At 43.1% G+C, this 13,166-nt stretch overlaps 1 protein-coding gene across 1 annotated transcript in view; it reads right to left on the reverse strand.

Annotated features, from left to right (window-relative positions):
• The window catches only part of LOC307196044 (uncharacterized protein), a gene marked incomplete at its 3' end in the record, with an annotated part of 305,233 nt that overhangs the window by 219,019 nt on the left and 73,048 nt on the right, over window positions 1–13,166 (reverse strand). The window contains exon 3 of the mRNA XM_079940773.1: window positions 1,090–1,149. Within this exon, the coding sequence (XP_079796899.1) occupies window positions 1,090–1,141 (52 nt within the window). The 5' untranslated portion in view covers window positions 1,142–1,149. The remainder of the gene's footprint in view (window positions 1–1,089; window positions 1,150–13,166) is intronic.

A 13,166-nucleotide genomic window follows, 5' to 3' on the forward strand; every position in this document is an offset into this window, starting at 1 on the left:
CATCTCTGAATAATCAAAATATTTCTTTCGCTCTGGTATTTCTTCTATCACTTTTTAATTTAAAAGCCTTCTTCACACTTAGATTTAAAATATTCTATTTGAATCCAGATTTCATTATGGTTTTATTAATAACACTTAACTAACATAGGATATAGTTTGAAGCATGACCTGAAATATGGATGGATAATTAAGAGGGAACTCGAAACCTGGAGCTTCTGGCTGAAGTGCGAAGGGTTCATACCCCACACGGGACACCCAACTATGAAGACCTGCACCTGGAGACTAGACCCCAAAACCTCTAGCTTTGAAGACCAACATGGCCCACACCCACGAGACCCCGCGAGGCTGGGACAAAATGAGAAACGACTCTGAACAGGGCTGGCGCTTTGACTCACCCACTCACTCCAGGGCCTTCCGCTGACGCAGTCCCTTGAAAAGTGCCTAGACTTTCTGTGAAAGAAAGTCATTTGCTAATTTTAAAGCAGTGGTCTGAAGGGCAGCAGCCAGCTGGGCTGCTCTCCGGGACCGGAGGCTGGTGGGCGCCATCTTCCCGCCCTCCAGTCGCGCTGCTCCAGCCTGCAGGCACCATCCTTTTTTTTTTTCTTTTCTCAGAGGGTAACATCTTTGAGCTCTCCTCTTTTGCGCACAGTGTGCCAGTATCTCCCGGAAGGGAGCTTCTACACATGTCTTCTGGGTGGCCCAGTTCGTACATCTCCTGACCCCGTCTTTGCAACCGCTGCCCAGGAGACGCCCCTTGAACTCCGGGCTCTGGTGGGCAGGAGTCCTGCACTCCTGGCTCCCACAGAACTGGAAGCACGGGAGACGGATCTTGGCAGCCGCCCCTCGCCCTCAGGGCACAGCCAGACAGCAACTGAAACACATCCCCATTTTTCAGAGAAAGAGGCCTATTTGTTTGTCCTGGGGCCTCGGCCGGAAAGGCCACTGAGGTCTGGCGCCGGTACGGAGGCTTCCCAGGAGCACGCTCTCAGGGTTCTAGGAGCCGCCATCTTTGATCTCGCGCTGCGCGCCCACAGCCCGCGATATTTCGCACGCGGGAGCCTTGATGCTCGTCTGAGGCCTGATTCTTACCCCTGTGCACAGGCGTCAGCTCCGGATGGCCTGGCTCTGGGGTCTTCTGCATGTTGTCGACTGAAAAAAAATGCACAACCTAAAAGTTGAGAATTTTGTTTCATTTGCGGACTTTCTGAAGACTTAAGCCTGGGAGGCAGCCTCGCAGGTTGCTCTCACCCACTGCTCTGAAGAGGTAAGGGAGGAGCTGGGATATATTGGGGTTTTTGCAACAAAGACCAGGTAGTCTGAACATCGAAAGATTACTGTTAATTAAAGAAAACCAGATATCTCAGATTAATGATTTTAGTGCTTTTTCTCTATGGGAAGATACAAGAGTATGGGAAGATACAAGATGGGAAGATGAAAGAGTGTGGGTTCATTGAAATCATTCCTTTGATGTGCACCTTAACTATCTAGGGCGAGTACCCTGGTCTTTCCCATCCTGAGTCCCTCAGGGTGCACTACTGGAGGCGACTGCAGTGGCTGAGGGCTTGGTGGCAGGCAGCCTGTTGGTCTCCATCCTGAGTCCCCTCAGGGCTCACCATCCGGTGGCTGCAGTGGCTCAGGGCTTAGTGGCCGCAGCATCCTTTGTTTGCTGACTTGGCAAGTGGCATTCTTTGTCCACAGTGGGTCTCACAGCACTGTGCATATGTGCACTCTTTAAAAGCTCTTGCCTGAGGCTCAGGCTTTCTGTCAGCCCAAATCCAGGTGTGGACTGAAATCCTCCCCTTTGGGACACTGCCAGGTCTCGGCACAGCCTCAACACCTGGGAGCCATTAAAAATAAAATTGGCAGCTGGGACAGTCACAAAGGTTTGAGAGACACCCAAGAGCTACTAGGGCAGGACTGAATGGTAAGGTTCATCCACGTGATGAACCACCTCTCCTTTAAGACTGGGAGAGGTGGCTGTTTCATCTAATGCACAGAAACCGACACAGAGCGGCAAGCAAAATGAGGAAACAGAAGACTATGTTCCAAGTGAAAGAGCAAAATAAAAACCTGGGGGGGGGGGGGGTGCGGGAAATGTTAATGAAACAGAGATAAGTAATTTACCTGATAAAAAGTTCTAAACTAATCTACATTCTCAGATGAGAAGACAGAGACTGAGTCAAATTAAAGTGAAGATTCACTGTCTTCCATAGCATTGATGGCTTTATTCAAAAGATCAAAGGTATGTTTTCAAAACTTAAAAAAAAATGGTTCTGAAGAACCTAGGGGCAGGACAGGAATAAAGACGCAGACGTAGAGAATGGACTTGAGGACACGGCTGGGGGTGGGGAGGGTAAGCTGGGATGAAGTGAGAGAGCAGCATGGACATATATACACTACCAAATGTAAAATAGATGGCTAGTGGGAAGCAGCCGCATGGCACAGGGAGACTGCTTTGTGACCACCTAGAGGGGTGGGATAGGGAGGGTGGGAGGGAGGCTCAAGAGGGAGGGGATATGGGGATATATGTATACATATAGCTGATTCACTTTGTTATAAAGCAGAAACTAACACAACATTTTAAAGCAATTATACTCCAATAAAGATGTTTAAAAAAAAAGGATCTGAATTTGTTTTTTCCACTTTCTTGTATTGCTAATTAGGTGTGTGGAACTAAAATTTACTGAATAAATCTTCCCTACTGTTAAGTCATATGGACCCTGCTCAGGCCCTACCCTGGCAGAGGCTCTGTGCCTCGGTGGCAGAGTGTTCTTTTTTCATTCGGGTTCAAGCAGGCAAATAAGGAATCTGAAGCTGAGATTGACACAGCACAAGCTTTATTCAGTGGCCAAAGAATGGAGAAGCGGGAACTAACTTCACAGATCAACTTCTCGCCCACCTGGCGTGAGGGATTTAATTTTAAAGAGTGAGGACAAAGTGGGGAGGAATGAGGCTAATGCTGGGGAGGCATACGCATTAGTCTACCGGGGAAGGGGCAGGGCTTTTTTCGAGGGAGTGGCGTGCGATCCTCTTTTTATTCTTTTTGATCCTTAACATCTGGTCATGGCTGCAGGTAGGTGTGTCCTTTAATACGCTAATGTAGTAAAATCAACGTATAATGAGACTCGAGGTCTGCTGGAGGTCAGATTCCTCGCCATCTTGGTCCCAGATGATTCCATCTGGGTTTTTGTTTGTTTGTAGCTTCCTGTCTTAACTCTGGACCGCTTACCATAAAGATTTATGTTAACTCTTGCTAAAGGTGGAGGTTGGAGGGTTTTGAGCAAAGACCTGGAGCAGCTCTGACAACACTACCTTTCTTATTTATGATGCTTCCTTTAAAATATATTAAATTATTTTATACAACAAAGTCTATTTGGGGCTAGCTACTCTTTTCCATCAAGCTATCAACCTATTTAATACCAGTATTACAGTTTTAATTATTATAGCATTTTAATAAAATATAAGTATGGCTGTAATCTCTCCACTTTCAAAAATTTTGTCTATTTTCTTCAGTTTGTTCCTTTAATTAACCTTTGAAATAACTTCTTCAGGTTCAAAAAAATCCCAATGAAATTTTAATCGTAATCTGTTTCATAAAGGGTCATCACTGAAACACCAATATTCCATGACTAATACATAGAAATATAGCAATAATACTCAGTGCTCTTCCTGAAACCATCAAATAACCGTGGTTTTGAGCTTTTGCTGGATAAAAACTTTTGATTATGAATTAGTTTCAAAAATGCCTTGATGTTGGTAAAATGATGCCCTAAAAAGTAGATATAAGTGTTCTTTCTAAAAACGTATCTTGCCTATTAAAATAAACACATAAACATTCTAGCATCAAAATATTGTCTTTTTAGGGGCTTCCCTGGTGGCGCAGTGGTTGGGAGTCCGCCTGCCAGTGCGGGGGACGCGGGTTCGTGCCCCGGTCCGGGAGGATCCCGCATGCCGCGGAGCGGCTGGGCCTGTGGACCATGGCCGCTGGGCCTGCGCATCCGTACCCTGTGCTCCACAACGGGAGAGGCCCACGTACCGCAAAAAAAAAAAAAAAAAAAAAAAAATTGTCATTTTACAAAGTAACAAAGAATTGCATATATTGTGTTTTTTAACTGAAAAGCTGAAAAGCTGAGAATCAGAACCTAGATCAGTGTTGATCCCACCAATATTCTGAATCCTCATAAGTATTGACTAAAGCGGTTACCTATACTGTGTCCGTTTCTTGAGTAGAAGAACCAAAAGATTGAAAGGAATATTGAATGTCAACTCATGGTTTACAACTATTGTTGAAGCCCCTTGACAATATCCCTACCAAGTAGTATTCAAATTATGCTTAAATATTTTCAATAATAGGGAGCTCACTACCTCCTGAGGTAGTCAGTTTCACCTTTGGAAAGCTCTGATTTTTCAGGAGTTATTACATAGAATGACATTAATCTCCCTGTAACATCCCAGGGGCAGAAGTCTTAATCTCTATGCTACCTGAAAATCCATATATTTAAAGACAGTTATCATATAACCCTTGAATCTTTTCTTCTCCAGGCTAAGCATATTCAGTACTCCCCCAAATGTCTCATCAATAAAGATGCCTCTAATCTCCTTACCATCAATTTATCTGGCAATCCCAAATAGTTTCTCTAATTTGAATGTGGCAGGAGAATAGGGGGTGGGGGAGTCTTGATTTTCAGAATCGCCCTTAAAATGCAGTACCAGAACTGACCACAAGAAAGCAGTTAAATTAGAGAGGCCCTTCTACTTAACTCAAAGAAAAGATTCACTAAAATAAAACAGTGCAAAAAATGTTAAATTGTACTGTTTGTTGTTGTGGCTGTGGAGCTGGTGACTAGAACTCAGATTCAGAAACAAGAGGCTTCAAGTGTCCCACATTCTAGAGTTACCAAAAATAAGTGTCTGACACCAAGCCTGCCTCAACCTTTGGGGAATACAACCAAATGGGCTGCGAAAGAGCGAAAAACTCAAGCAAGAGCTGGATCTCTCTCATGAAGAAATTGTGATTGCGGGGGCCATGGTCCTCTCTGAGGAAACAATACACGGTCCCCACCAAAAAAACAGCTTGTGGAACACCTTGCACTTATACCTGGCAAAACCAATAGGGAGGAGGTCCTATAACCAATGAAGAGGCATCCTTACTAGGCAGGAAAAAAGACATTTCCCCTTCTTTCTATTCTTCTCCCTTCACCTAATACCTGAGCTTTTGTAGCCTAGAAAAGGGATACAGAGGTCTCCCTCTGTCCCTAATACAGACCACGCTTCCTGTCACCCTCCCATCTGGTGCTGGAGCGTGAGGAGGAGTGAATGAGCAGACCACACCCCGTTCCCACACCAGCCTTTGGAACCATAGGTGAAGCCTGCACTGGGGGAGGTTAGGAAGGGGGGATTTAGACAGAACTGAGGTTGAAGATTTTAACTGCAAAAGAAGACTGGAAAGTTATAGAATCTGCCTAGGATATCATCAAGTGATGGGAAAAGAGGTTCGGTGGAGCATAGATGAGGTCAATGATAGAACAAAACAAAACCAACCTGTATTTATACCCTAAAAGGGACAGGGCTGGGGGGGAACAATTTCTCAATAAGCCAGTTATAAAGCCACATCTTCCTATTTTGCTTTGATATTTTGAGGTCAATATAGGAAAATACTAAGAATGATTAGGACTATTTCCAAATGGTTACAAGAAATTCATTTTCCCCTATACAGTCCTTGAAATTAACTAGATTTCTATTGTGTTCCAAGATACCATTTAACCAGGCCCCAACCAAACACCTGAAGTTTGAAATGGCATTTGTAAAGTTCCTTAAGCCAACTACGCAGAGTTGCTTTGCTGCCAAAAACACTCACTTTAATTAACAAGAAGCAGAGTAGAGCAAACTCTTTTTACATATCAAACAACTTTGGGTTCTCCCAGTAGCAGTTGTTAACATACTGATAAAAAGTTCTGATTGTTTAATCTGAATACTAAATATTCCATGATTCACCAGCGCTAACTTCCGTATACCATGCCATTTTACACCTTCAGGCCTTTGCCCCAACTGTTCCCTTTGCCTAAAAAGCCTTTGCCCTGGCCTTCCGTGAGGAGCTCTCCTAGTCTTCTTTCAAGACTACTTCAAGTGAGACCTCTCTGGTATCCCTGCCTCAATCTTTCATCCTGTTCGTTCCACAGGTCCTTTCCAATGACTCTTTGCTAGCACTTAACCCACTGTTGGATATCTCTCTCTCTGTTTACACAGTGAGTTCCACAAGAACAGAAGCTGTACTTTATCTCTTCTTTGTAACTCTATCATCTGGCACGATCAAAGCACAATAATTAGTACTCAATAATTTTTTTTCTAAATAAATGAAGATATCTTCCTATTTATGCATAAAACACCTAACAAACATGCGAAGGGAGAACAACTGAATGAAGTAGCATGAGTAATTATACTATGTGATTCTGTGAATTGCTAGATCTGACCAGCTATACTGGTGTGTACTTTTTGGTTACAAATTATAGAAACTCAACTCAAACTAGCTTAAGCTAAAAAAAAATAGAAAAAATTATTAACTAATTAATTGATAAAAAGGAGGAATTATTGACTCACATACCTGGGAAGGACAGTGGTGAATCTGACTTCGGGAGAATCAGAATTCACAGACTCAAGCAATCATGTCAGGTCTCTCCATCTGCTTCTCAAATTGTTTTTCTCTGCTCGGCTTTGTTCTCTGCTCTGTAAACAGGTTTCAAGGGACATAGCAACCTGCAGATTGGAAATCCCATCCTTACAGTTTATGATCTGAGAAAAGGAGAATATTTTTCTCTCTCCCGGTGTCCTTTGTAAAATCCCAGGTCAGGACTCTGCTTGGCCTGTTTAAATCACAGGCCCATCTCTGGATCACTGGGATGGAAAGTGGTCATAGCAAACAGGAAGTTAGGCCCTATTCTTAGTCAGACCTGGGTCCAAATCAAGAAGAATCACAAAGGTATGGTTGTTTTTTCTGAAGAGTGAGGGATCTGAGCTCCACATCAGGCACAGAAACCCTTAGATACTGCACAGGAGAGACAAGCCCCCAAAACACCTGGCTTTGAAAACCACAGGGAATATGCCCAAGAAAATCACAGAACTGCAGGAAATGGAAAACCTGCTCTTAAAGGACCCACACACAAACTCAATTTATCCAAAAACCAGCACAGAAACACCAGATTGAAAAACACATGAACCGTAGGTGAAGGAGAGCCACTTACTAATCTTAAAGCATCTGCCAGAGAGGCAGGAACCAGTTGGGATGTTCCACAAGGACTGAGTCACTGAGGGGAGACATTTTTGCAATCTCAGGCTACCTTGCTAATACAACACTGGCAGGTGCCATTTTGGAAATCTCCATCTAACCTGTTAGCACCAGTGGGCACACCCCGCCAACAGCCTTGCCCACCCCTGCACCTCAGCTGGGCCTCACAGCTGGCGGAGCGATAATCCCACCCACCAGTGCCCAGCAGCTGCCAGGGCTGGGCCCTACACGCATTCCAGGGGCCAGCCGCACCCACCAGCATACGACATCAGCAACCATGCCCTGCCAAAACAGGAGGGTGCACACAGCTCACAGAGGGGACACCCCTTGAGTGCATGGCTCTGGAGGCCAGATATGATTGCACCTCTGAGCTCCACAGGACGTCTCTTACATGAGACCACTCCTTCAAGACTGGGAGAGGTAGCTTATTTACCTAATACATAGAAACAAACACCGAGAATTAGGCAAAATGAGGAGACAGAGGGATATGTTCCAATTGAAAGAAAAAGACAAAATCTCTGAAAAAGAACTAAACAAAATGGTGATAAGCAATCTACCTGATAGAGTTCAAAGTACTGGTCATAAAAATGATCATCAAGCTCAGAAGAAAAATGGACAAACGCAGTGAGAACTTCAATAAAGAGAAAATATAAGCAAATACGAAACAGAAGTTATAACTGAACTGAAAAATACACCAGAGGGGTTCAACAGCAGATTGGATGAGGTAGAAGAATGAATAAGTGACCTGGAAGAGAAAGCAGTGGAACTCACCCAGTCAGAGTAACAAAATGGAAAATGAATTTTGAAAAGTGAAGATACTTTAAAGGACATTTGGGACAACATGAAGCAGAATAACATTCACATTATAAGGGTGCCAGAAGAAGAAAGGGAGAAAGGGACAGAAAAATTATTTGAAAAACTGTGGCTGAAAACTTCTCTAATCTGGGGAAGGAAACAGACATCCAGTTCCAGGAAGCCCAGAGAATTCCAAATAAGATAAAGCCAAAGACACACACCAAGACACATTAGAATAAAAATGGTACAAGTTAAGGAAACAACAGCTGAGAAGCTAAGCAGTTTCTAATTTCCTGAACTACAGAAACTGTGTGAAATGATAAATATTTATCGCTTTTTAAAGCCACTAAGTTTAGGAATAATTTGTTTTGTATTAACAGATAACTAATACAACTGCTAGTCATGTGCTCAGATGTCCTGGCAATGCTCAATCACTATGAAAATTTTTACTTTTCCTCTCAGTGTCAGTACTTTTCTTTTCACGTACCTGTAACAGACAGTTCATGGACTAGCACAGATTCATAGATCATGCTTCGAGTAGCTGTGCCCTTGACATCTTGTCATTTCCTCAAACACAGATGTTCATTGCTTCCTGGGTACATCTTGCATTCATATTTCCCAAACAAATGGATTGATTGTCACCTTCTTCTAAACGATTGCATTTGATTTGGGCACCAGTCTCTGACCTAGGCAGTTATGACTGGAGTTATGAAATCACCTGACATAAAGTGTGACAAATCTATGTGGAAAGAATTTCCTCAAAGGAGGATGGATCACATGGCAGACACTTAAATTTTCATGGATTCTATGGCATTTTCTTCAAATGCCACTTAGGCTTTACTTCTTCCATGAAGTCTCCTAAATCAGTCTAACCTAAATCCATAAGCATGCGTACAGGTATAGTCAGCATTCTGCCAGGTGAGGCAAAGACCGAGTGAGCCCAAATCAGCCAGAGTCATCCTCCACAAATTTCTCCACTGGCATGTTTCACTAAATAGCAAACAAGTGTCAGAAAGTTAAGGTTGCTGTGATGTAATGTTAATACAACACGGCAGCTATAATATTGCCCATGAAGAAAAATAAAAACACATAGACAGTATATTCACGGGTGATTCTGTGCCACAGTTAGGGAAATATAAGTGCTCTGTTGAAATGAATGGCTGAGGCACTTCAACTTTGAGGATGCTGCATATTTACACGGCCATAACTTTAAGAAATAATAATGGCCACTTGTGTCCCGGTGCAGGTTGCACTCATCAGATTCTTGTAGGTCACCACTCTGGCATTATAGGTTTTAAAATGTGCTGTCATGTTGCTGTGTCACATCTGTAAGGAACTGAATACAAATTGCACTGAATTTATACTTCAAGGTAGTGGTTTCCAGCTGCACATCATTTGTTTTGTCTTGTTTAAAATAGCTCTAAATCGCGTGCCAGCTATTGTAGGCTCCAGATTCTATTAATTAGGGATGGAAAACTAAAGCAGCAGCTTGTCCTCTGGAAGCCTGTGCCAGGTTGCTTCCAAAACCCTGCCTCAGGTCTCTGCCATCCCATCAGAAGCTTTCAGGTGATCGGATGGTTTTCCTAGAACAATGTTTCTCAAGGTGTGGTCCAAGGACGCCTTGCTCAAAAATCACCCGGGGAGCTTATAGAAAACGCAGTTTTCTCCACCTCACCCTGGACTCACTGAATCTGAATCTCTGGGAATGGCCCCAGAGTCTGCATTTTAAGCGTATTCTTCAGCATGGTAAAGTTTGAGAACCACTGTCATCTGGATCCTACTCTAAGATCAATCATTTCCCCTGAAGCCAAGCAGGATTTTACTCAACCAGAAACCTCAGTCTGCCTTTCCTAATTTTCTCTCAACTTCTTTACTCAAAGTCGAGTCAACTCTCACCTGCTTTATTGTTCTCCCTATCAATTCTAGTAAAACGCAGGAAAAAGGATTTTACTGACTTTCACTAGTCAGTAAAATCCAGATATAAAATATCTCACCATTTTATGTATATGGCTCTATGGGAGTCAGACTGCATCCCGCTTCATTGTGAGACAGAATGCATCTCTCCTCATAAGATAAAAAGCTCCAAGAACAGGTGTGATGGGCAAATTAGTGTTACCATGGCACCATGCTCCTCTGTGGCTCCTCGTTACAGAATTAGTTGTAAACATCATTCTTGGCTAAGGTCCTCATTTGTGTGACTCTCTTGTATTGTACCAAGTGTGAATCTATGTGATCCCTCTTTGAGTAAATTTAATGTCTTGATGTCTGTCCTGACACTAGAATAAAGGAATAACCCCCCTCACACCAACAGTTCATCATCTTGGCTGGTAGGCCCTCAATAAATACATGTGGAATGAATGACCAAATGAATCCCACTGCTCTGTTATCTCACCACATATATCAAAAGGCTGTTGAGAATCCACTCAAAGACCCCACAGGCTCTACCATAACCCATAACTGATCCCTGTGATTTTGATGCCTTAATAAATTTCTCATCACATATATCTATATCTAGCTTTCCTTTGCAAAGTGTTTCCTTATCTTCCTCTCTAGCACATCTCTTTTTTGTATTCATATTTTGCTCATTTCCATGGCACTCTGAAATGCTTTTATCTCCCAAGAACTGGCAGCTACTCTTCTCAGTTTATAGATGCCCTAATATGTGTTCTTTCTGCCTCTAGATTATGGCTGAAAGTAAATCTTCTTTAAACAATTCTGCTGCACTAAAGACCTTCCTGATCGTGAAACCTACATCAGTAATTGTTTCTTTTGTATTGTGCCTACTGGTCAACTTCTACTTCATAGTCTTAAATGGCTTAAAGTGGAATGAATCTGGAGGTTAAACATTCTGGGAGCTGATATGTTGAGTGACTTAACTCATGTTTCAGCAAAACATTCCATCACAGAAGAAAACCTAGGACCACTTCTGTGTTTCCTGGTTTGCTTGTCACTCGTTAAATACTGGCGAGTGTCATTTCTCAAATGTGGTGCCTCTCTTTCAAAGCAAGCAGGCAAGTTTTCTCTGTGAATTAACAAGGTTGTGGCTCGGGTTTGCCTGAAACAGTTCCTATTTGCACTTACTGTCCCAGTTTAATTATTCATAGCACTCCCAAAGTGGGCAATATGGTCACTGAATGATATAGTCACCCTACTTATGACCTCAAGTTTTAGGTAGAATAAGAATACTACTCTCGGGCTTCCCTGGTGGCGCAGTGGTTGAGAGTCCGCCTGCCGATGCAGGGGACACGGGTTCGTGCCCCGGTCTGGGAAGATCCCACATGCCGCGGAGCGGCTGGGCCCGTGAGCCATGGCCGCTGAGCCTGCGCATCCGGAGCCTGTGCTCCGCAACGGGAGAGGCCACAACAGTGAGAGGCCCGCATACTGAAAAAAAAAAAAAAAAAGAATACTACTCTTGCTCACTTTTTGCCCCTTTCTTCTCATCGCATCCTATCCCACCAAACTATCCCATTTGAAACAACAGAAGAGCTAAGTAATTGCTACTTTCAAAGTAGCCCTATGCCTTGGCCTCTTATCAGTGAAGCTGGGATATGGCACAAGGTAGAACAATTTCACTTACCAGTGGGAGGGGACAATGGCAACTCAAATCAGAGCCACGTTCTTACAGATCTTCAGTCATCCCTTTCCTCAGTAGCCTCGTAAGGATCCATTCAAATGTACTCTTATAACTAATGCACTAATCACTACTTACTAATTACAACTCATTCATTCATTCATTCACAAATATTTATTGAGCACTACCATGTGCCAAGCTCTGTTCTCGCCACTGGAGGTGCAGAAGTTAACATAAAATTTCTGCTCTCACATAAATTACATTTCAGTGAAGGGAGAGAGACAATAAACAAGAGATAAAGATAGTGATAACTGTTATGAAGAAAATGAAATAGACAGCTATGGCAGAAAGTGTATTGTTTAGGGTACAGCTGGATTTCAGTACCAAAGAGATCAGAAATACAGATGCTCAAAGAAAATAAAAGTATGTATATATTTTATGCTCCCAGAGGTGACCTGTCCAGCTCCATCTACAAGGGCTTCCAAGAACTAAGTTTCCTTTGATCTCCCTGTCCAGGCCCTAGGGTAGGTATCCGCATGAACATGGTTGGAGCACCTCCCCAGCACCATGTTTGCATTTCAGCCTGTGGGAAAGAAACAGAACATCCAGGGCAAGCAGCTTGTCATTAAGAAAGTTACCCAGGGCTTCCCTTCCCTGGTGGCGCAGTGGTTGAGAGTCCGCCTGCTGATGCAGGGGACACGGGTTCGTGCCCCGGTCCAGGAAGATCCCACATGCCACGGAGTGGCTGGGCCCGTGAGCCATGGCCACTGAGCCTGTGCTCCACAACGGGAGAGGCCACAACAGTGAGAGGCCCATGTACCGCAAAAAAAAAAAAAAAGAAAGTTACCCACATGTGATATATTTTCATTCCTCTCACTTCCCATTAACCCAAACTTAGTCACATGGCCACAGTTAATTACAAGGCCAACCGGGAAATGCAGTATCTATTTACTGCCTATCTAAAACCCAGGGAGTTCCATTATTTTAATAATAAGGGAATAAAAGGCACAAGTTGTTGTCTCTTTCATAATTGTCCTTTTGTACCGTGGACTAGACAAGACTGGTGAGGGCTTTTTTAGATGGGAGTGTTTTAGATAAAGTAGTCAGGGAATGATGAGCCCCAAAAGACAACAGGAAGGCAGTCATGTAATAAACAGGGAGTTAAAAAAATCAGCAACCATGAGCTAAGATGACAACAGACATATGCATGTTTTAAACTAAAGTTTTAATTCACTTTTTAAAAAATTGTTATAATATGTGATTATTTAGGATGATGTCACTAATAAAGCACATCTCTCCCCCTCTTCTCAATCCTGTTTACATTCCATACCAGGTTGCTTTTAAGACACCTGACACATAGTCACAGTGGAGAATTTATATAGATGATTGTATGGTAGAAACTAATTTCTGAAAGTTTGATATTTCCATCTGTTTTTCCAATCCTCTCCAATTTCCAAATAGCAATTACCATCTTCTCCACACCCTTTGCCATCCCTTCCATAACCTAAGCTGCTGGGC

This window comes from Stenella coeruleoalba, assembly GCF_951394435.1.
Source record: "Stenella coeruleoalba genome assembly, chromosome: 13".
NCBI classification, from domain to species: domain Eukaryota; kingdom Metazoa; phylum Chordata; class Mammalia; order Artiodactyla; family Delphinidae; genus Stenella; species Stenella coeruleoalba.